This window comes from Podarcis filfolensis (genome assembly GCF_964270895.1).
Source record: "Podarcis filfolensis genome assembly, chromosome: 9".
NCBI lineage: Eukaryota > Metazoa > Chordata > Lepidosauria > Squamata > Lacertidae > Podarcis > Podarcis filfolensis.
The window spans coordinates 57585001-57606419 of NC_139610.1; the positions used below are offsets into that span (position 1 = coordinate 57585001).

The following is a 21419-nucleotide window of genomic DNA, read 5'->3' on the forward strand; positions in this document are numbered from 1 at the left end:
TCAATTCCTGGAGAGCCACAGCCTGTTAGTGTAGGCCAGTGATTCCTAAACTTGGGTCTCCAGCTGTTTTTGGACTACAACTCCCATCCTAGCTAGGGAGCTAGCAGGACCAGTGGTCAAGGATGATTGGAATTGTAGTCCAAAACCAGCTGGAGACCCAATTTTGGGAAACGCTAGACTACTGCGGTAGATAGACCAATGGTCTGACTCAGTATCATACAGGTTATTAGGATCCTATAAGTACTGTGGGGAGCTGGAAAGTGTTGAATCCAAGAGGAGAATTGCTGCTTACCAAAGAAATTTATTTGAAGGGTGTAATATTCTATAACAAAAACGTATGTAATCATTTCATGTCTTTTGTTTTTATTTTGTATTCTGTGTACTGTATATTGTAATTTTATGTTGTGAACCACCCTGAGATCTACCGGTATAGCTAGGGTGGTACACAAATTTAATAAATAAATGAAGCAAATCGTTTATAAATTTGTCCCCACTTGTAATCTCCCTTTGGACGGTTGCCAAATGACATGGAACTGTTGTTACTGATGGTGATTAGGAACGCTTTTGCTGGAATTTTACCAGAATTTACCAGAACCGATCTTGTTAGTGGAACCCTCTTTTTGCGCGCGGTGGGTTCGCTGCGACGCCGGAAGCGGCCCACGTTGGAACCCCGAACCAACCCGCACCTGTGCATTTGATGCAAATCTGCACGCCTCTTTTTCTTGGCGTTGCGTTGATTGGCGCCCACCCCGCGGTGGGCCAGAGGTGGTGGTGGCGGCGAAGGTTTTGCTGAGGCTGCTCATTAAAGCGCGCCTCTTTAAAAGAGAGCAAGAGCGAGCCGGGCCAAGCCTCCGCCTCCTCCTCTCCGCACCCCAATCCTGACGCCCGGCCTTGGGCAGCTCCCCGGGGTACACAGGCAGAGAGTGGCTTTGCTGCTGCGAAGCGCTCCTCAGCAAGCGGCCCGCCGTCTCCGGATAGGAGCGCGCGCGCCTCTCTCTCCGTTTCGGCCTGCGAGCGCGCGGCGCCTCCCTTCTTTGCGGAGGGGGCGGCCCTCGCGGCGGGAGGAGGCTGCGCGCTGCTGCCGGAGCGAGGCGGGGGTGGGCCGAGGGAGGAGGAGGAGCGGCAGCGGGGGAGCGAGGCGAGCGAGGCGAGCTGGTCGCGCGGCTCCTGCAGCGACCTGTCTGCGCCGGCGGCGGCGGTTGCAGCGGCAGCAGCGGCATCCCCCTCCGGGCAGCGCCGGCAACGTCTGCTCCGCGCTCTCCGGCGGCGGCGGCGGCTCGGCCTCCCGCTCCTCGATGTGCCCAAGCAGGAGGTGGCGGAGGAGGCAGCAGCAGCAGCAGCGGCGGCGGGGCTTGCGCTCGCCCCACGGGGACTCGCCGCTTGCGCGCTCCGGGCAAACCTGAGCCCAAGCCTGCTGCCTCTCTCTTGACTGCCACTCCGGCTCCTGCATCTTTTATCTGCCGCGGCGGCGGCGGCTCGCGCTTCCCTCCCCTCGCCCCCTTCTCCCCACCCCCTTTCCAATTTTCCCTCAACACCCCCCCCTCCAAAATACCTTTTCTTCTCTCTCTCTCTCCCGCCCTCCTCTCTGTATCCCCAAACCGGGCTGCAAGCGCGAAGTGTCTTCATGAACCCCAAGGATGTCCGGGAAGCATTATAAGGGCCCTGAAGTCAGTTGTTGCATCAAATATTTCATATTCGGCTTCAATGTCATTTTCTGGGTAAGTGGAGTGGTTCGTTTTATGGGCCAAAGCTGTGTGGGGCTCGTGTGCATTTTCTAGCTGGGCGAGGATTTAGCCCCCCACCCCTTTCCAGAGAAATTGGAGGTGTGTGTGTGTGTGAGAGAGTGAAATAAGCCCAGCAGAAAATAAACACAAGGCACTTCAGCGTGAATGGGGTTTTTCATGAAGTAAATAACCTAGCAGGATACGTGTGTGTGTGTGTGTGTCTTCGTGTTGATGTTTTTTAGTGGGGTGATCTTTACAGGGAAACATTTTGGGTAGTATTTGACTTTTTCTGGCCATAGTCTTTCATGTTCCGTGGATAATAAAGGAACGGCTTGGTTTTTCCACCATCCCTACAGTAGATCCCCTTTGCCCCTATTGTTGTGGTTTAAAAGGGACTGATAAGACTTCCATGGACTGGAGAAGGCATAATGCCGTGTTCCAAGTGTTCCTGGAAGGCTATAGAGCTGTGTTTTTGGGAGAGAAGGGTTACACAACGACCGTAGGTAAGAAATGGGTCCGTTGTGGTGGGCTCCTGTTAATGCAGCAGAAACAAGAGAACTGTGTACAGTACTTTGCCGCTGCAGAATAGATCCCCTTTTTAATTAAAAGAAAAAAGAATATACATTGGGATTAGGATAAGCATTTGCTCTAAATTCTGCATGCATACAGATCACCTATTGAGTCACCCCCCCAACCTTTTTAATTGTTTTGCTGCCCCTGCTTTGGTGGGATTGGAACTGTATGTTGGAATATTACATCACTATGCTCTTTCCACTGCTTCCTCCCAGTTTGCTGTAGCTTTGAATGCTCTTCTCTTTTGAAAAAAGGTCATTTGCTGTCTCTGTGTATGTTTAAACACACACACACACACACACACACACACACACACCACAATGCCATATGAGGTTTTACATTTTTTATTTATTGTTACATAATGTGAACCTTTGGGGATGTAGCAGGCTGTGTTCATATGGATATTTCAGAAATGGGGATATTGACTGGGATAATGGATTCTGGAAACAATTGAATAAATAGCATTTGGTGTTCATTGCAGCGAAGTTGGGTCAATAGGAGAGCTCTCATGAACTAACCCTACTTGTGAGCAGGACATTACATAAAGGAAATTGATTCCCTGTTAATGGAGAGGGTGTGTGCGCATACACACAACACAGAGTGGCAGAGGAGCTCTGGATTTCAAGTTGAGAGACTGCAAAAGTAGGCTTGGCTGTAAGTCTGTGGCTAGTTTATATGGAAATACATTAAAAGCAATTCTGATCTGTTATTCCATATGGAAAGGAAGGAAGTGTCACCCATCCTCCTCCTGCTTTCCTTGTTGCCAGGATAGAGCTTTGATTATTTCTGGCACTTGGGTTCAAAAGTTAATGGAGATGTGGCCAAAGGCCTGGAACAGAAACCAGGTGTTAATGTTGCTGTTGAACCTGCCAGTGGAGGAGGCTGCTTTGTACATATGGCGAATGGGCCCTGGTCCATGAACGCTTTCGCTGTGATAAATATGTGAACCTTCAGTATCAAAAGACTCTTGGTTGTATCTTGCTGCTAAGAAAGGCCCGTGTAAGGACATAGTTGTAGTGTTGCATTCTTATTAGGAAACTAGAAAATCCAGACTTGGATAAAGTGCTATGCAGGGGCTGTGCAGTTTCTGGTGTGGCAGAAGGACCTGGGTAGTTCTGTTAATGATCATAGTGGGTTCATCAAATCGCTTGCAAATGCCTAAAGAGATCTTTTAGTTCCTGCCTAGAACAACAATAGCTATGCTATTGACATTAAAGTAAAATACTGCTGCATTTTTGGCATTAGGAGTAAGAGGGAGGAAGATATCTGAAGATGTTCTGATGTTCTAGACTGAAAGCTGATTTTTAAAAGCAGGCTGATGCATATGACTCTCTCTACTCAAGGTTTCCTTTTCTGTTTTTTCACCTCTTACTAGAGAAGGCAGGTAAAAATAAAACTAGTCTTCTGCAGCACCTTTTAGATAATCCCCCCCTCTTGTTCTGCCATGGAGTGCCAAAGCTCTATTGTTCCCTGCTTCTTCCTAATGTCATATTTGAATCCCATCTGTGCTGCTACAAATCTGGTGCAGTGTTTTTTTGCAGTGACTGTTCAGCTGTCCATAGGATTCGTTCTTGAAATGGGGAGGGGGAAGGGGTGGGCATTGTGATGAATTCAGATGTTCCCCAGCTGGCAAAGAAGGCACAGTAGAATGAATCATGCAGCCTTCTTGGAGAGGGCATATTACAGGTTCTAGACTGTATGCTTATGAAAGTTAGGATCAGTACTGAAATGCACAATTTGGCATGCTGACAAAAAAAAGAAGTTCCTCTCTGTTTCATTGTTATGACCCTGTACTATAACTTTGGTGGTTCCCTGGCTCTAATTTTATAAATGCTTGTATTTCAAGGAGAGTTGTGCAAAAGATGCTTTGGAGAAGATGCTTCTGATGCTTGACTCACCTGTCCAGTTATCACAGGTAGCAGAGTTGTTGAATTTCAACCTTTCTCCTATTAAGAGGTTGGAGATGTGTTAATGGGTGTTGGAATGACTTACTGTGACGCACTGAATGGTTTTCTAAATGTAGCAGGAATGAATGGAGTGGTGGTGTAATTATTTGCAGACTTCGAACAGGAGTTTTGAAATCCTCATGAATCCAGTTTTCAGTACCATTAGCCTGACTTTAAATTGCTTCTCCGTTTTAGCTATAGGCCTTGAGTACTAGGATGTTTTCAGACTAAATGCATTCTGTAGGGGGCTGGTTGTTGGCTAAAGAGACTTTCTATCTCCCAGACTCTTACACTTGACGAATATGTTGAATGAACATGGGATGAATGTGTCATACATCATACAGTAGTGAGTGCCTGATCTGCTATGAGGTTACTTTGAGCAGGTATCTTCAACCTTCTCAGACTCAGGACCCACTTTTAACCCAAATATGCACCTGGGGACCCATTTCTTAATCATTTACCATATATTTGCATGGTGGTATTGCTCCTGTTGTGACCCACCTTGGATCAGGCTGTGATCCATTAGGGGGTCCCAACCCACCAGGTTAAAGATTAGTGACTTAGAGGCCAGAGTGTCACTTTGGTTTAGCTGTCATCATGACGTCACAGAAGCAGGACAGTTTCAGGCTAGGTAGGTTTATTTTAGAACTGAAATTGCTGAACACCTTTAGTAAGCATTGCCTACACACTGTGGTCTTCTTAATTGCACCGTGTTTCTGCAAATTGGCTGATTAGTTTGGGTGCCTTTTGATGAAGAGCCAATTGGCTACCAGGTGGATCTTGTTGCTTAGTTTGGGGAGGTGGCCACGGGAGAGGATGAAGATAAGGTAGAAAAAATGTTTGAAGTGTGAAGTAACTTCCAAAATGCTAGGCTTACATCTGCTTCCAATTCATGTTCAATGAATGTTCACTGTGAACATTTTAATAGAATGACCAGATCTTAGGCTGAAGACTGCTTCATACTTTACATTAAAGCTTGTTTTATGAGTATTTTCTTGTTCAACACTAGCATGTGAATGAGCTGGTCACTCATGGATCCAACTCGCTGAGGTGTGAGTTGGCTCCTTGAATATTGCATTGTGACCACAAAAATGGCATGGCATATCCTTCCTTACATGCATGCATATCCTTGTATCCGTAGCAGCATGAGCCAAATTTGAACAAGTACATAATTTAACTCAAAACTATGTTTTTGTGGCATGTACATTTTAGTTTAAAGCCAGTGTGAGCAAGTTCTCCTGAAGTTTTTGGAGATCTGATTCATGGACCACATTAATCTGTTGATATGATTATTCTCTGTTGTGTGGAAGGTATTGGTGAACTTGGAGTTGTGCACTTCCTGGACCTTGGTTCAGAAATGACTGTCTGGCGAGCTGGTCCTGAACAGGCCATGCCGCTACTTTTGCATAGAGGAGCAATAATTGGCTTCACACAGGGCACAGCTCTACTTGGGAGACATCAGAAGTGAACAAAGATTAACATGTCACTGTAAACCCGCTGCCTTGTACAGTTCCCAGTGTCATTTAAAAACCAGATTCCTGCACACTCAGAAATGTGTGGGTAATTCAGCTGTGGGTGAAAATTACAGGGAGAGACTTAAAGGTGATGTTAGTGGTATGTTTGAAAACTGAGCCTGCATTGTTTAGATGATTGCATTTATAATGTATACAGTAGTTTTGATTTAAAAGAGATTATGTGGGATGGGTCTAGGCTTGTGTTCAGCGAAGGTCTGCTTGTGCTGGAGGAAAGGGCGAAAGGTGATTTTATTTTTTTTTACTGATAGCTTCTTTACTTCTTCTTTGCCTCATAATGTAGAGAGGGCCTTCTTTGTAGCTGCTTTTTTTTGTTTAAACAGGTATTTGGCCACTAGCTGGCTGTTGCAGCAAGGTCTTTTGAGCATGGGTGTCGCCTTTTTGTGTGCTTAAGTGTTTCAGTGCTGTTTTTTTAATAGGCTTTCTTAGTTCGTTGTTTTGTCAAAGCTATATTTATTGTGTGTTTTAGTTTAATCTGTTTGATTTTATGATGTGTGTCGCCTTGGGCCAGACACTGGGAGAAGGGCGTGATATCTATGGTTTTTGTTTGTTATTATGTTTGTATTTTTATATTGTAAACCACCCTCTGATCTCCGGAGGAGAGGCAGTATAGAACATTAATAAATAATAACAATATGAATTAAAATTTAAAAATACATTTATTTATTTCGTTTTTTACACTGCTTTTCTTCCATCATGGAACCCCAAACCCATGTGGTTTCCTAGAGGTCTCCAATCCAGACACCAACCAGACCTGGTGTGCTTTCAGACCATACCTTCTATAGACTGTTCTGGAGAATTGGGGGACCCTCACGAAGGACATGAGAGTGGGGAAGGACCCAGGAAGGGGGAATCTCCCCTTCTTCTAGTGAACGTCTGTTGCAACTTGGTTCCTTCCATGTATGGAAGTAGCCCTTCCATGCACGAAGGGCCAAGTTAGTATCAAAATAATAGACTTTGGAGTGTCCTCTTAGACACCTTCCTCTTTTCATTTTGTAAGGTTCAGTGCCTCTTCTATGATGGTGCCTGCCTTTTTGTTTCTTCAGGAAAGTTCACAATGTGAGTTTATTTAGATCAGGTGGTCCTATGTGGATCATTATGTGAGAACTTGTGACGGAAGATTTTTTTTTGCATTGTTATATTTGAAAATTACAGTTAATAACATTAAACTGTACAATTATTTGACTAAATTCTTTAAGTGGGCAACATCTCTGTGAAAACATTCTTTGCCTCTGACCTCACTGACAAAGACAAAGGTGGTGTGAATTGTGAAGTGCTAATGCTGAGGTAAAAGATTTCACTTTATATCACATGGTGCCTTTAAGAGCTATGTCCCTCGAACACTTAAAACAAGAACTTAAAATCAGGGTACAGTAATTTGGCATTTGGGAACCTTTGGCCCCCAAGGAGTTCAGATCTTGCTGAACTACAACTCCCACAATCCCTGGCAGTCGGCCATGCTTGCTGGGGCTGATAGTTGAGGAGCACCTGCAGGGCCACACCTGGCTGAGATGTTTTAATTTAGCATTTTGTCTTAGGCAAACCAGCCTGCCAATCCTTCCTGCTTCATGTGTTCCGAAATGTCCTTGTTTTGTGGCTGACTTGTGCTGTACTCCCACAAATTTATCTTGGCTACTGTGTCATCTAGGATTTTATCTCACAAACCAGGAACCTGTCTGGTCTCAGGATCTGGTCCAATGTATTCTAGGAAGAAGATTCAGTAGTACATGAGTTCATAACATTTGCTGTGGGGTTTTTTTTTTGGCAGAGCACGTGCTGGGCTTATTTTTGTGGTATTAGCCATATGGGAGGTTTTAAATTGTCTCCTGACTTGGAGATTGGCAGAAAGCAAGCTAAATCTGGTTATATAAGTGTTCTCTGGGGAAAAGCAGAGTGAAAGGCATGCTGTCCTCTGTTGGGCAACAGCTAACTTGACTGCAAATCATTAATAGCATCTTTTGAAAGGGGCGAATACTTTTCCATGGAAATGAGTTGCAGAGGCTTCGGGAAATAAAAATGGCCGCTCTTCTAAATTACCCTAGGATTTATTTCATCTTCTCTTGGTGCAAGAACCTTGTTATTTTTATATATATATATTGGAATTATAACTCTATGCTTTGTGGAAGGCCCAAACTCCATCATCTTGTTACTGACCTAAAGGGCAAATTGGCTGTGGCAGCTGTGCCAGGCTGATGCCCATGCTAACTTTCAGCCCTTTGGTTTTGACATCAAGTGGCAACTGATGTATTTATCTCTAGGTAGTAAAGTACAAGCTGGATTCAGATAGTGACTGGAGGCAATTCATTAGCGCTAAATGGGAATTTATGGTAACAGCAGCTTGCTTGGCAGCCACCCCAGGGTGATGCTTGTGTACCTTGGATTAAGAGCTGGGGAAGAGTCATACCTGGTATCCAGAGACTTTCATATGCATGCCCAAATGGGCCTGTCAGTTCCTTTTCCCATTGCAGATCCTTCTGCGTAGGACGATACCACCTTGGAAGAGGGTCTTGACATTCAGGAGCAAGTAATTCTTAAAGCAACATAGGAAGCTGTGGTCTGAAGGGGAGAGCCCATGGAAAATGTTGGGAACAGTCCCCCAGAAATTTGTCTTGCCCAAGCCTCATTGAAACTCGCAGGGAGATGTGGATGCACAAGGTGTGTCTTTGCTGCGGGGTCATGTCCACACAATACCTTTGAAGCGCATCCCCCTTGTATTTGGTTAAGGTGCTGGGAGTGGTAGCTCAGCGAGGGGCAAACTATGTTTCCCAGGATTCTTTTTGGGGTAGAAGTGTGCTTTAAATATCTGGTGAGGACGTGAGCTGGCTATTTGAGGTTCCTTGTGTGGCCCTTTTGGGTCGTTGCCTGAGGTTTTAGAGATGCTCCATTTGGGAGAGTGTCTTCAGGAACTCTCGCCCAGTAATTTGTAGGGAAAATGCAGGAAAGCCGCAAGTGAATAGTCTCCGCGTGTAGTCATCTCATATAGAGATCTACATGCAGGTTTTGCTTGCTTTCCTACAAATAATTGATCTCCATACAGGAGAAAAACATCTGAAGCATCCTTAGGTCATACGTTCAGTACAGGCATAGCATAAGTTCACTTCAAAACAGGTTTTTCAATTGGAACCAGATTTGAAATCTGCGCTACTCACAGGTGTAAATTCGGTTCTCCCATACCCCCTCCTCTTTATGGCTTTCACATTGCATTAATTTATCTGGTGAAGATGGGAATCGTGGTTAATGTTAATTATAGTTTTTGAAACCAGGGTTTGAAATGGGCTTGCAAATTCCAGTTATACTTAAGGATGGCTAATGGAATACAGCTTCTGAATATTGTTTGCAGGCTAGACCTTATTCTTGTCTAGGTAGCACAGTAGTCAAGGAAGGGTTTTTCAGCTGTAACCAGTGAAAGGATGCATAATCAAATTATGTAAAAGCCAATTATTTGCCACTTTAGGCCTGATCCTTCAAATAGATTTCTACTGTCCATTCTTAACACCTGTCTATATAATCCAGTTGTTTTCAAATGGGATTTCCCTGAAAGTTTGCATAAACATATATGAACCAAGATTTTACGTGCAGGTCCTTGATGAAAAAGCTACCTAAATTGTAGCTAGGCACTGGGATAATAAAGGTCTTTTTAGAAACCTGAAAAGAGCAGCTGGTGTGGAAATAAAATAGTGATATTCGCTGCTCTTATTTGAATGCTTTGCACTCCCCTGGCTTTTCCTGCTTTCACAGTCTTGCTTTTAATTCCTCCCACCCCCAGTCTAGCTTTGCTTTTGGTTTTCCAAGTAAAACATGTGCAGATTATTTGAATTGGGTGGGCCCGGACAAACGATTCGCTTCATTTATTAAATTTCTATCCTGCCCTTCATAGGATGGCAAACAACAAGGCAGCAGGTTTGTTTGTTTTTTATTTTTAAAAACCAAGTAAATGAGCGTCAAGAGCATTGAAAAACAGACTTGCAGAGCTGTTTCAGTATTTTTCAGCCATCAAATGTGTGGTTTAAACAAGGATTTTAAAAAAAGTTTCTCCTGAACATTAACAATGAAGGAGGGAGATGCAATTTGCCAGAGCGGACATTCCACAGAAACGGAGCCACCACAAAGAAGGCCCTGCCAAGCATGATTACTGACTGGGTGGCACTAGCAAAAGGGCTTTAGAGTCTGGGTGGGGAACCTCAGACCCAGGGGCCAAAGATATCCTTTCCTGCCTTTCTGCCTGGCCCTTGAAACTGTCCCCAGGCTACACCCCTTGCTGGCCATATTTCACACCCCAAGTGCTTCTTCCTATCTGGAATGTGTTCCTTGCATTCTGACAAGGGCCCCTTGCTTGACTGGATGGTGGGTAAAGGAAGGTGTGTTGGTGTGTGTGGAAACTAGCTTAGTGTACAAAGGTAAAATTGACACCAGCTACTTTGCCCTCCTCCCTTTTGCCTCTGGCACCTGCCTGCCACTGACCTGCGACCCTCAGAGGGCAACCCTACATCAGCCCTCTTTGTTCCCTGCTCCACTTCTCCAGCTGCTACCTGCTGTCTTTCCTAAGCCGAAAGGAAAACTGAGCTAGACAACATAAGTGTTGTCATTTCTGCCTTGGAAGCTACAGGTTGCAGGGATCTTTTTTTCCATGTTGCCAGTCTTGGCTTTAAGTCGCTGTGGTGGGCTTCTTGAATAGCTCAGTGGTATGAGCAGGTAGCCAAAGTTACCTGCTCCCAAGGTCCAGTTGCCGCTTTCCAGTAGAGTTGCACATTCTACATTTACCTGACAACCTCCTTGTGCAAGCACAGGATAAGGATATGGTGATATTAATCTCCCATGGAATCTCTATATCAGGAGCTGCAAATTATGGCTCACCAAGCCACATGTTGCCCTGACCATAGGTTTGGGTCATGCTTCCAAGAAAGCTTAGTATGTGAAATGACTGGAAACAAAGACTGTTGGTGCTGTTTTATTTTTCAATGTAAAGCTTAAGAAAGAAGATCTGGCGGACTTCTCCCTCTCTTCCCCTCCAAATAATATTAGCTCTCAAGTAAGCGGTGTGCAGATCTGAAAGTGTGCTGCGTGCTTGGCTCCTGCGGCTTTTGCATGGCACAAAGGGAGTTTTCCAGCCTTCGCAACATTTGGGGCCTCATTTGTGCAGCCTCTATTTACAAGTAGCTCCCATTGACTTTAATGGGAGCTGGCTTGGTTGCGGCAGTTGCGTATTCAGAGCCTTTTGGTTTTCATCCAGTGCGGGGGAAAAGATGTGAAAAGACTTCAAAAAGAGCCATGGCCGTTATTTGCAATCTGCTTAAATAGCCGAAGAGCAAATGTGCAAGAGCAAAGCAGGTTGGGTGTAGCTGGGATGCAACCTCTGATAACAGGTTTGTGGAGGGGAGCGTATTGTTCCCGTCTTTTGCAAACACACCAGATGGATGTGCCCTTATTTGCTCACTTGTTAGAGAGGGTGATGATCGCTCATCTTCATGGCCTGATGCTTCTGATGTTGGGGGAAGCCTAAGAGACTAAAGTGGCAGTGGAGGAAAACATATTAAACATGCACAATCCTATGGGTTGGTGGTAGGGGACCATTACCAACTCAGCTAGGAACTTACAGGTAGTCTTGATAAGACATCTTTAAGCCTCAGTTCTCTTTCCATAAAACAACAACTTGCTTTACAGGGTGGAAAGCAAGAAAGAACAAGGCCAGGATTGTGAAATGACTTGTATGCCAAGTAATCTATACATGATACTAATGGAATGCAGCAGTAAATAATGGCTCTTTTGTCTTGATGTGGCTATCAGTTGAGGAGAATGTCAGCATTTTAATCGGCCCTTGCTCGCGTTCTAGTGCTTCTGTGTCCTGTCTCTGTCAGCCACTCATACAAACCCAAGGCAGTAGCATAATGCCTTCTCTGACACTGGTCTTAAGTAATCGCTAGGAGGATTTTCGTGGACCAAATCTCTAGGAGATTTGTTGTATTCTCATTAGCAGTCCCCTTTCTGCAACTGGGTCTTGCACTTTAGTTTGATTTCTTCTAAATATTTATACTCACGCCTTTTAAGTAAGGTAACCACAATTACAGTAAAAATAGAAAAAAGAAATTAAAGCTAAGCACCAGGTTATAAACAGAGCGTAAGGCCCTCCTTGAACAGATTAGACCAGAGATCTTTACATGGCTGTGGGTGTGGGGAGAGGAATGTTCACTTTTAATATGGGTCTTGGGAACTGGCAGGCTATAAAGGTCACTAGCAGCTCATCTGGCTGTGCAGTAGCCTTCTGGTTCAGCGATTGCATGGAGCAGTGGTGGGGAACCTCCAGTCCATGGGCCAAATTTTATAGAATTGTAGAGTTGCAAGGGACCCCAAGGGTCATCTAGTCCAACCCCCTGCAATTCAAGAATCTCAGCTAGAGCATCCATGACAGGTGGCCTTCCAGCCTCTGCTTAAAAATACTCCAAGGAAGGAGAAAAAACATCCAAGGAAATTTGGTCCGTCTGACTGCCCATTTTGGCCCGTGAGGCAGTTTTTGACTGCTAACGACCATCTGCCACTTGTCTCTGACATCCTGTAACATCAGGTGTGTGGGACAGGTAAAGCTTTGGATGAAAGGAACACAATCGGGAGCCTTAGAGCAGGGGATCCAGAACTCTGATCTGTGGATCACCAGCAGTGCATGGGAGAAAATGTTTGGGGTGCATGCCCAATTGTTCCTTTGCAGCTATGACTTACATGCAGCACTGTTTCAAAGTGCTGCTGAATGCACACCTTTCGGATGGGGTGAGATCCACACCTGATGCCAAACAGCAGGTGATGGACAGGTGGGCAGTCCTGCTCACCCCTCACATGAGGCCTGCAGAGGGTTGGGTGCTTTTTGATCTGGCTTTCCAGATGAAGTGGTTCCTCACTCCAGCAGAAAACTGTAAGGTGTTGCCTGCTACCTCCAATTTTTGGTTGTAGCCTTGCTATGGGGTCAGTTTGGTTGTGGGAAGTCTAGGCTGCCACACGTTCTAGGCATTTACAGGCTTTTATGAGAGGGCAAGTGTTCTGTGGTCTGGGCAGGTCCTAAATATGTTTAGTTTGCAATCCACATCCCGCTTGGACAGTCTAAGGTTACAGTCCATAACCGGTATTGATAAACTGAACATAATGGGTAATTTATATAAATAGATGTGGCAGAAAAGGCTTTGAGTAAGCAGTGAGGTTTCATTTTCTCTGATCTGAGCTCCATTTAAGGTTTTTTAAAAGTTCATTGCGCCATCTAGCAGAATCATAAGCTGTCAAAGTGGAAAGTGCTTTTCTGTATTTAGCAAAAACATATATATATATATATATATATATATATATATATATATATATATATATACTGCCAAGACTATTCTTATCAGCCCTTAGTAGGCACAGGAGTTACAGAATCATGGGCACATACCTGAAGTCTGCCCTAAGACAGGCTCCTTGTTTACCTTTTTCATGATGGTTCATTGGAGCAAGCCCTCGTTAACACAGTGAGATTTGCTCTTGCATGAACATGCATAGGATTGTGCCTGCATGTGGAGGTCTTTTTATTTAGAATTCTTGACTCTTCTTTAAAGCATCTAAGATAATTGCTGGGAATATATTATTGCCTGACCCCTAAGAGCAGGAGTGACATCTGGGGGCGGGGGCAAAGGTTCCCCACTGCTGCTTCAGAGGATGTGAGCAAGCAAACTGAAAACCAGCATGGTTTTGGCTTCTTTCTTCCCAAACGCCACCAGTTACTTAGTTGTGAAAGGTCACTGAAGTGCATGATATTTGAAAGCATATCTACATGATAGGAACATCTTATACCAAGTTGATCCACCTACCTCTGTATTGCTTGCACGGACTGGCAGTGGCCATCTGGGATTTGGGACGGGTCTTTCACATACTTCCCTAAAGATGCCAGGGATGGAACTGTTGGGCTTCTGTAGGCAAGGCATGCGCTAGGCCACCACACTTCTTACCAATAGGCTTATTGATTTTGAAATTCTGGTTTGCATTTGGCCAAGTCATTCATGCTGCATAAATTCTTACTTGCGACAGTAATAGACCTTTGATAAGAGCTTTTCAGTAACAAGGCAGGAGTCATACTAAATGTTGACCCAGTTCTAGTTTAAGCCGTGCTACCCATCTTGTGAGTGGTGGTCTCTTGTGCAGAGATGCTGCTTCTTCTGACAAGTATATTGAGTACATTATCCAGTGTGAGAAACACCATTTGCTGTTTGAAATCTCATGCCAAAAGTGAATCTGCTGGTCCAGGAGTTGGGAGTGCTAGCATTGGGCAACTTGGGCCCAAACCTCATCTTGGCCAAGGACTTGTTAGATAGTGTTGGTTAATTTGCCTCCGTTTCCCCATCTGTAGCATGGAGATTAGTGAGTCAGCATTTGGAGATGTAAGGCTTGATGTACTGTGCAAATGCTATTCTCTTAGCTTTTCCAGAATCAACTGTTGAAACTAGACTGGTGAGACCTCCAGAAGTGAACTCCCTTTCTTCTCAACCAAGCGTGACCATCTTTCCATACTTGTGGGAAGCCGTTAAGCTCATACAAATGACATACCTGTGGCTTTAGCTATGGTACCTTGCTACTAAGCTGGAATAGCTTTTGGTGGTTGCTTGAACTGGGTTTGTGCAGTGATCGCTGAATAGATTTCCTTCGGATTCCACCCAAAGACCACAATGACACCACAAATTGAGAATGCTGCCAAACTCATTCTCCTGGCTGTGTGAACAAGGCGGGGCAGCAAAGGAAGGGTAGTACATGGGTGTGAGTCTTACTCAGGCTCTTTCCAGCTTGTGCATGTCAGATAAAACCATGGGCCACTGCTTTGTATGTAGGCTGTGGTGCAGTTTCATAACTGTGGTTCAGTTAAGTGCAGGAGGTCAATTTCAGGTTCCTATTCAGTGCAGTCTGCCTCTGCACTTGGTAGCTTGCTGCAGAAGGCTGTTTTCAACTCTGAACCAAAAGCAAATCCACTCTGGAAAAAGAAGATGGAAAAGATCTAAAGCACAGCACAAGGTCTCAACACAGATGATAGGAACATCAGAGCATAGGAAGCTGCCTATACAGAGTCAGACCATTGGTCCATCAAGCTCAGTATTGTCTTCACTGACTGGTGACATCTCTCCAGGGCTTCAGGCAGGAGTCTCTCCCAGCCAGCCCTACCTGGAGAGATACTGGTGATTGAACCTGGGACTTTCATGCAGAACAGATGTTCTACCCCTGATCTACAGCTCTTCCCCAAAGTCTGTCGCTGTAGCAGTAGGGTAAGAACAGCCAGCATGTCGTGCATTTGCACCTTTCCTTATTTCGTAAGCATGGAGTTCCTTTTCTTGGTGAATCTGCCATAGCGCTGTCAGGCAAAAAATGTCCGAAGTGAGCAGTTAACTTCATTGTCAAAAGTACACTTACAAGTTAGAAAATGGCATATCCATCTGTCTTACACAGGAGTCAGCAAACTTTTTCAGCAGGGGGCCGGTCCACTGTCCCTCAGACCTTGTGGGGGGCCGGACTATATTGTGTGTGGGGGGGGGAATGAACAAATTCCTATGCCCCACAAATAACCCAGAGATGCATTTTAAATAAAAGCACACATTCTACTCATGTAAAAACACGTTGATTCCCGGACTGTCCACGGGCTGGATTTAGAAGGCGATTGGGCTGCATCCGGCCCCCGGGCCTTAGTTTGCCTACCCATGGTCTTACATCTCTCGGCTACCCCTAGGTGCCCATCTGATGAGGCAGTTGCCACAACTGTGCCCCTGACCTCAGCGTATCCCCCCCCCCCAAGCTGCATGCAAGCAGGCAAAGACTCCACCTGCGTGTAACCTTCTGCCCCTCTTTCAATCCTCTCATAGTCTTGGGAGACAGTGGAGCCGGAGAGATTAGAGGCAGGAGGATGATGTGTGGAAACCCTTTATACCAGCTTGACCTCTTCCTCCTCCTGTACCTGTTCTTCGCTCTCCAGTCCTGCAGCTTCTCCTGCCTCTTGACTCTTGTCTCCTGACTGTTTCAGACTCCCCCTGATCACGGATCCCTTCTTCCAAGTTGGTCTCCAACCCCCCCCCCAGCCGCCACTCCTCAGTGCACAGCCAGTCCCTGACACTATCCCACCCCCCAGAACAAAGACGGCAGTATCAGTACGCCATTCTTAACGAACCAGAAATACTTTTTACCATTTCCTCATTTTTCCACCTTCTCTCCCCCCTCCTGTTGTAGCAGGGGCTCTTCAAAGGCAGGTGGTCCCTTGAGAAGGCTGCAACACAGATGCCAGATCATACACGAGAGAGCCCTAGGGCAATGGCGCTCTCAGTGTACAGCCATTCGAACAGAATATTTATTTTCTTTCTCACAACCCACAAACGGTAAACTGAATCCATTCCGAAGGCAAACGGCAACGAAAATGCTCTTATCAGTATCTAATTTAGGTCACGGAAGCCCTTGTTCGTATATATTTAAGGTCATGTTTTCTTTGAAAGGACAGTGTGCACTGGATTCCAAGAGATATCATTCATAAATAACATTCCTTAAAGTTTGCCTTCAGTGTTTCAATACATTAAGAACGTGTGCTGATAATGGCCGCACTGTACTTTTTGGGTAAGAAGCACATTAATATTCTGTTTTTCACTGTTCGCGATTGTATCAAGTCTAGCCCTCTCTGTCTTACTGTAAGTTGCCGACACAGAGCTTTCCACAGCATCTTATTGCAACAGTTTGCAGAGGGGCTGCCATCTTGGGTCGCTCGCAAAGTAGAGTCTTGTGGCAATTCAAACATGAAGGCTGTGTACACAATCCTGTTCACTCTGCATCCAGAGCTCTCCCACCCTTGTTTTGGGAAGTGGTGCACACCCCACATGGGTAACAGTCAATATCTATCCTGTCATTGTGTTGTCCCCCAAACCAGCTTCTATCTGAATTGAGAAAAAGAACAACCTAGCTGCATTTAATCTGTTGCTATGGACACAGTTCAGCACTACAATCCTAAACCCATATACCTGGGATTAAGTTCCATTGAATTCAGTCGGACATATAGATAGTTAGGATTGTGCTGTAATAACACATTCGTTTTGTGTACTTCAGCCCAATACATTTAAGTCTTTACGGCTCCACAATACAGTGGTACCTCGAGTTAAGTACTTAATTCGTTCTGGAGGTCCGTTCTTAACCTGAAACTCTTCTTAACCTGAAGCACCACTTTAGCTATTGGGGCCTCCTGCTGCCACTGCGCCGCCGGAGCATGATTTCTGCTCTCATCCTGAAGCAATGTTCTTAACCCGAGGTACTATTTCTGGGTTAGCGGAGTCTGTAACCTGAAGCGTATGTAACCTGAAGCGTATGTAACCAGAGGTACCACTGTACTGCCCCCCACTGCCCTCCAGATTCTGATTTTATTTTTGTTTTTCTTCCAAGTGAGGCTCACTTTTTCCATAGGATTTACTATCCCCACTTGTAGCTGGTACAAAACCTTGTTACTGAATTCAGGAAAACGGACTGCAAGCAACAAAGCGTCAAGGATAGCTAGATGTTGGGCTGGGTGGGAAACAATGTGGCTGGCTCTATCAAATAAGCTGAACACAAATTGAAATCTAAACAAAACAAATGCTACTTGAAAAGTTGAAACCACTTGATGGTTTTGTCCCATTGTTTGAAACTCCAATGAACTCTGTGCTTTAAATAGGTGCCCATTATTTTCAGGTTGAAAGAGATTGCTAGTCTTGTTTTTCTAAATTCCATGGAGCTATACACACATTTTAAAAAGCAGCAAAGCGACTAAACAAACAAAACCCCAATAGAGAAGTAATGCCCTCCCCCGCCCTGGGTAGGGTTCAAAATGCTGTTTAACTGTTTGTATCCCCACTGCACCTCGTATCTTGTGTTTTGAATTTTAAAAAAGCAACCGCCCTTCTGAGTATTTCAGGTTGCTTGCATTTCTTTGGTCTTAATACAGTAGCGTAGCCCCTATTGCTCTGCTTCTTCTGCAATGGTTGGACTCTGTCTTGTCCGTGGTATGCATACCAGGGCCTGGCTATGGAAAGTCCAAATGTTTGGAAGATGAGGGTATAAAGCAAGGATATGCAGCCAGTTAGCACAGTGCCACTGCCCGATTCCTCTGCAGACTCTTTGTAGTATTCACCATCTTCAAGGTGATCTTTCAAGCTAAAGGCAAAGAAGGAACTTTTTTCTTGTGTATAGAGGGCTAAGTGTTATGATAGGAAGGGCTGTGGTTTTCAGCAGAACCACTCAAGCAGCAGCATCAAAATTGACGGAGTTGCGTAAGCTCTCAAAACCAGTATGCTGTAGATCTGAGGTGGTGAGCTGACAGCCCGTTGCCTGAATCTGGTCTGTGAGTAACTTTATCTGGCATCCAAAAGCCTTGCCGACTCTTAATCGGATGTGGCAAAACCAGTAGAACTAAATTGGCTTAAAACCCAAGCACACTCTTGCTTTTTTGTTTAATGAGATGGCAAGGCGGGTAGTAGATATATTGAGAGGTGGTTCTCTCCCCCCCCCCCCAGGTTGTTTAGCCTAGTGCAGGCACGGCCAAACTTGGCCCTCCAGATGTTTTGGGACTACAACTCCCATCATCCCTAGCTAACAGGACCAGTGGTCAGGGATGATGGGAATTGTAGTCCCTAAACATCTGGAGGGCCAAGTTTGGTCATGCCTGGCCTAGTGAATGCTTTCCTTGCAATATTTGAAGAATGGATGCATAGCACATGCCAAAATAGTCGCCATGTGATTGCTGCATGCGCCTGAGCTTACACCTTTCCTCATAGATTCAATGAAACATAGGTGTGCTATTGCCATGTTGCTCCCTGCCTGAAGGTTGCCCATGCTTTTGATGCCGGAGCTCTGAAGATGACAAGCAGTTCCTCTCAGAACAAGGGTGCATTCAAACATGGGGAATATTGCATTAATTTCCTTGATTATAACACTAGTGCTTCTGCCCCTTTTTCTAATGTTCCTTTCACACTGCAGTACCCGTTGTGTTATGGAACTGTGGCTTTTTGACCAATATACTGGCATACCACGCTAAATTTCATTCACTCCAATGGGCATGGTGTGACACAACAAGAAACAACATTGGACAATGTCACTATTGCCCTTCGCTGTCCACACATGTCAGCTTCTGCCCCCCCCCAATGATCCACCCATGAAAATAGCAGGAAGCAACTGAATGCTAGTATAGTTCCCCAAATTTGTCATCTTTCTCACACAATTTTCTGGGTTAATGGGGCTAGAAATCTCTTTTTTTCCTGAAAGCAGGAAACCTGGAAATGAGCACTAAATTAGATTTTTGGATGTGGCTTTTATGTTGTATGAAAGTTCAAATATAATGCGGAAATTAAAAGAAAAATGTTGGGGAAATGGAATAAACTGTTGTGGGAAAGCAACCTAATGAACAACTTAATGAAGTGCATGGGACTTTCAGCAGAATCCTCTAATCTTTGTTTCTGAAACTTTGATCTGGTTTAAAACCCTGTGTGAAATAATTCCATCCTAGCTTATTGGGGTATTACAGGGATTTTGGAAACTTTTACTCAGCAAGTATAAAATTTTACTCTGAGTGTAAGAAGGTGGCATGAATGTCCTGAATAGTACCCATCTGTCCTATGCCTCCTGTGCAAGAGATGCATTCGAAACAGTGGACCAATAAATGAGAAGGAGCTGCCTTGACAAGGCTGCAGAGCAGATGCCAGATCAGACCTCAGATAGCCCAAGGGCACTGTTGAATAGCAAATCTAGTAGAATGTATTTCTTCCTTTCCCAGCGCTAGCAGAAAGCTGGAGCCCTTGACTTTATTCCAAATGGCAGCAAAAATGCTGTCACTGGAACTTAACGTATTTGCTCCTAGGTCTTGTTAAAATGTAATGTAACAGAAGGTGGGGAGAGGCAAGATGTCCTGTTCTACACCCATCCATGCGCATGGTCAGACTTACGGTTCTGTTCAAGGCCAGTTTCCGTATGGCTCTCTCTCCCTGTCACCCCTCCCCATAACTGTCATAAAGGCTACCCACACAGTCCTATAAATCAGTCATTCCTAGGCTGGTGCCTCTCAGAATTTGCTGGACAGCCGTGGTCAGTGTCTTAGACCCTTGCTTACCAGGCTCTGGGAAGGCTGGGGGAGCATCTTAGGGCCTCCTGAGACTTTCCTAGAGCCTGGTAAGCAGCCTTCCACCTTGTGGGGGTCGGGAGGTTTAGGGGGTTCCTGACTTCGCGCAATTTTGCCTTTGGACCTCCAGAACCAAATCCTCATGTAAGTGGCGGGCCCACTGTATAAATTTATTTCCTTAAAGCAATGTATAATCTTAGCTACTTAAGATCCCACCAGAGATGAGAGAAGCACAAACAGGCACAACATCATCGACCCCATGTGCCTTGAAACTTCACGAATCAAGTGCATGTGTGTGCTTGCAAATAGAGGGGCTGGTTAAGCACAATGATGTGCTTCTGTCATACTTTGTCATGGAGCTGTGAGTGAAAGGGCCATTGTTCCCAACCTTCCAAGCCTTCCCCATAGGTTCAGCAGTGTTTATCTGTGCCTTGGTTGGGGTGGTGGATGTGTAGGTCCTGCTTTTGGGTTTTGATGGGCATCTGGTTTGTTACATAATAGTAGTAGTAATAATAATATGTAGTAATACCCTGCCCATCTGACTGGGTTGCCTCAGACACTTTGAACAGCTTCCAACAGACTATAAAAAACACAGAACTTCAAACAGATGTCTCCTAAAGTAATGTAATTGTTTGTCACCTTGGCATCTGATGGGAGGGTTTTCCACAGGGCAGGTGCCACTACTGAGAAGGCCCTGTGCCTGGTTCCCTATAACTTCACTTCTCACAGTGAGGGAACCACTGTGATTTATGCCCTTGGAGCTGGACCTCAGTGGACAGTCCTCTGGGGACAGGATGACTGGACTAGATGGGCCTTTGGTCTGATCCGGCAGGGCACATGTTTTTACATACACAGTGGTAGCCACACTTATCGTCGCTGTGGGAAATGGCGGGAAATTACTCCAGGCTTAGGAAGCCTGTGTTCGGGAGGCCTAATATTCTCTGATTATCTGGGAAAGTGCTTATGTAGCTTTGTTTCCAGGCAGAATCTGCAAGCCCTAATGAGGGGCCCCTGCTGTGGCAGTTGCCTTCTGCCGCCTTCGTCTTTGCCATGGCTGGGAAGAGGGCATGAGAGGCGCCTGATGACAGCAGTTCATTTTCCAGGTTTCCTGTGGCTGCGGCAGCTGCCGCCCCTTGCCCCCAACTAAAAGGGCATAAATCTAAAAGCATGCTGTTATTCCCCTGACGGCCATGTTTAGCAGACACGGCTTATATTTTTATAATACTAGGAGTCCCCTTTGGAGGGAGGAGCTGGGGCTTTAAGTTATCAGGCTGTCAAAATGTTTTGATACAGCCAGATGATTTAATGGCTGTATACAAAGGCAATTAGCTTCATGTCACAAGTTGGCATCAATAGGAAATCTGGATTTCTTTTCAGTAATTGCCACGGGAGGAGCTGTATTATTATTATTTTTCGCCCTTGGCGCCTCTGTCTCTATTTAAAGGCTGAATAAATTATTGCTGCTTTTCAGGGATATTTTCCCCTTCGGTTTTGAAGCCCCTGGAGAGAAACTTTTTAAAAGAGCCGTCTTGTT

The 21419-nt window shown here is 45.1% G+C and overlaps 1 protein-coding gene across 2 annotated transcripts in view; it reads left to right on the forward strand.

Annotated features, from left to right (window-relative positions):
- The first annotated feature begins 923 nt into the window (after positions 1-923).
- Positions 924-21419, forward strand: part of TSPAN5 (tetraspanin 5) — an 85724-nt gene continuing 65228 nt past the window's right edge. The window contains exon 1 of one of the 2 annotated variants that reach the window (XM_083571890.1): positions 924-1718. In XM_083571890.1, the coding sequence (XP_083428016.1) occupies positions 1638-1718 (81 nt within the window). In that variant the 5' untranslated portion in view covers positions 924-1637. The remainder of the gene's footprint in view (positions 1719-21419) is intronic. The other variant, XM_083571891.1, reaches the window with a different exon arrangement.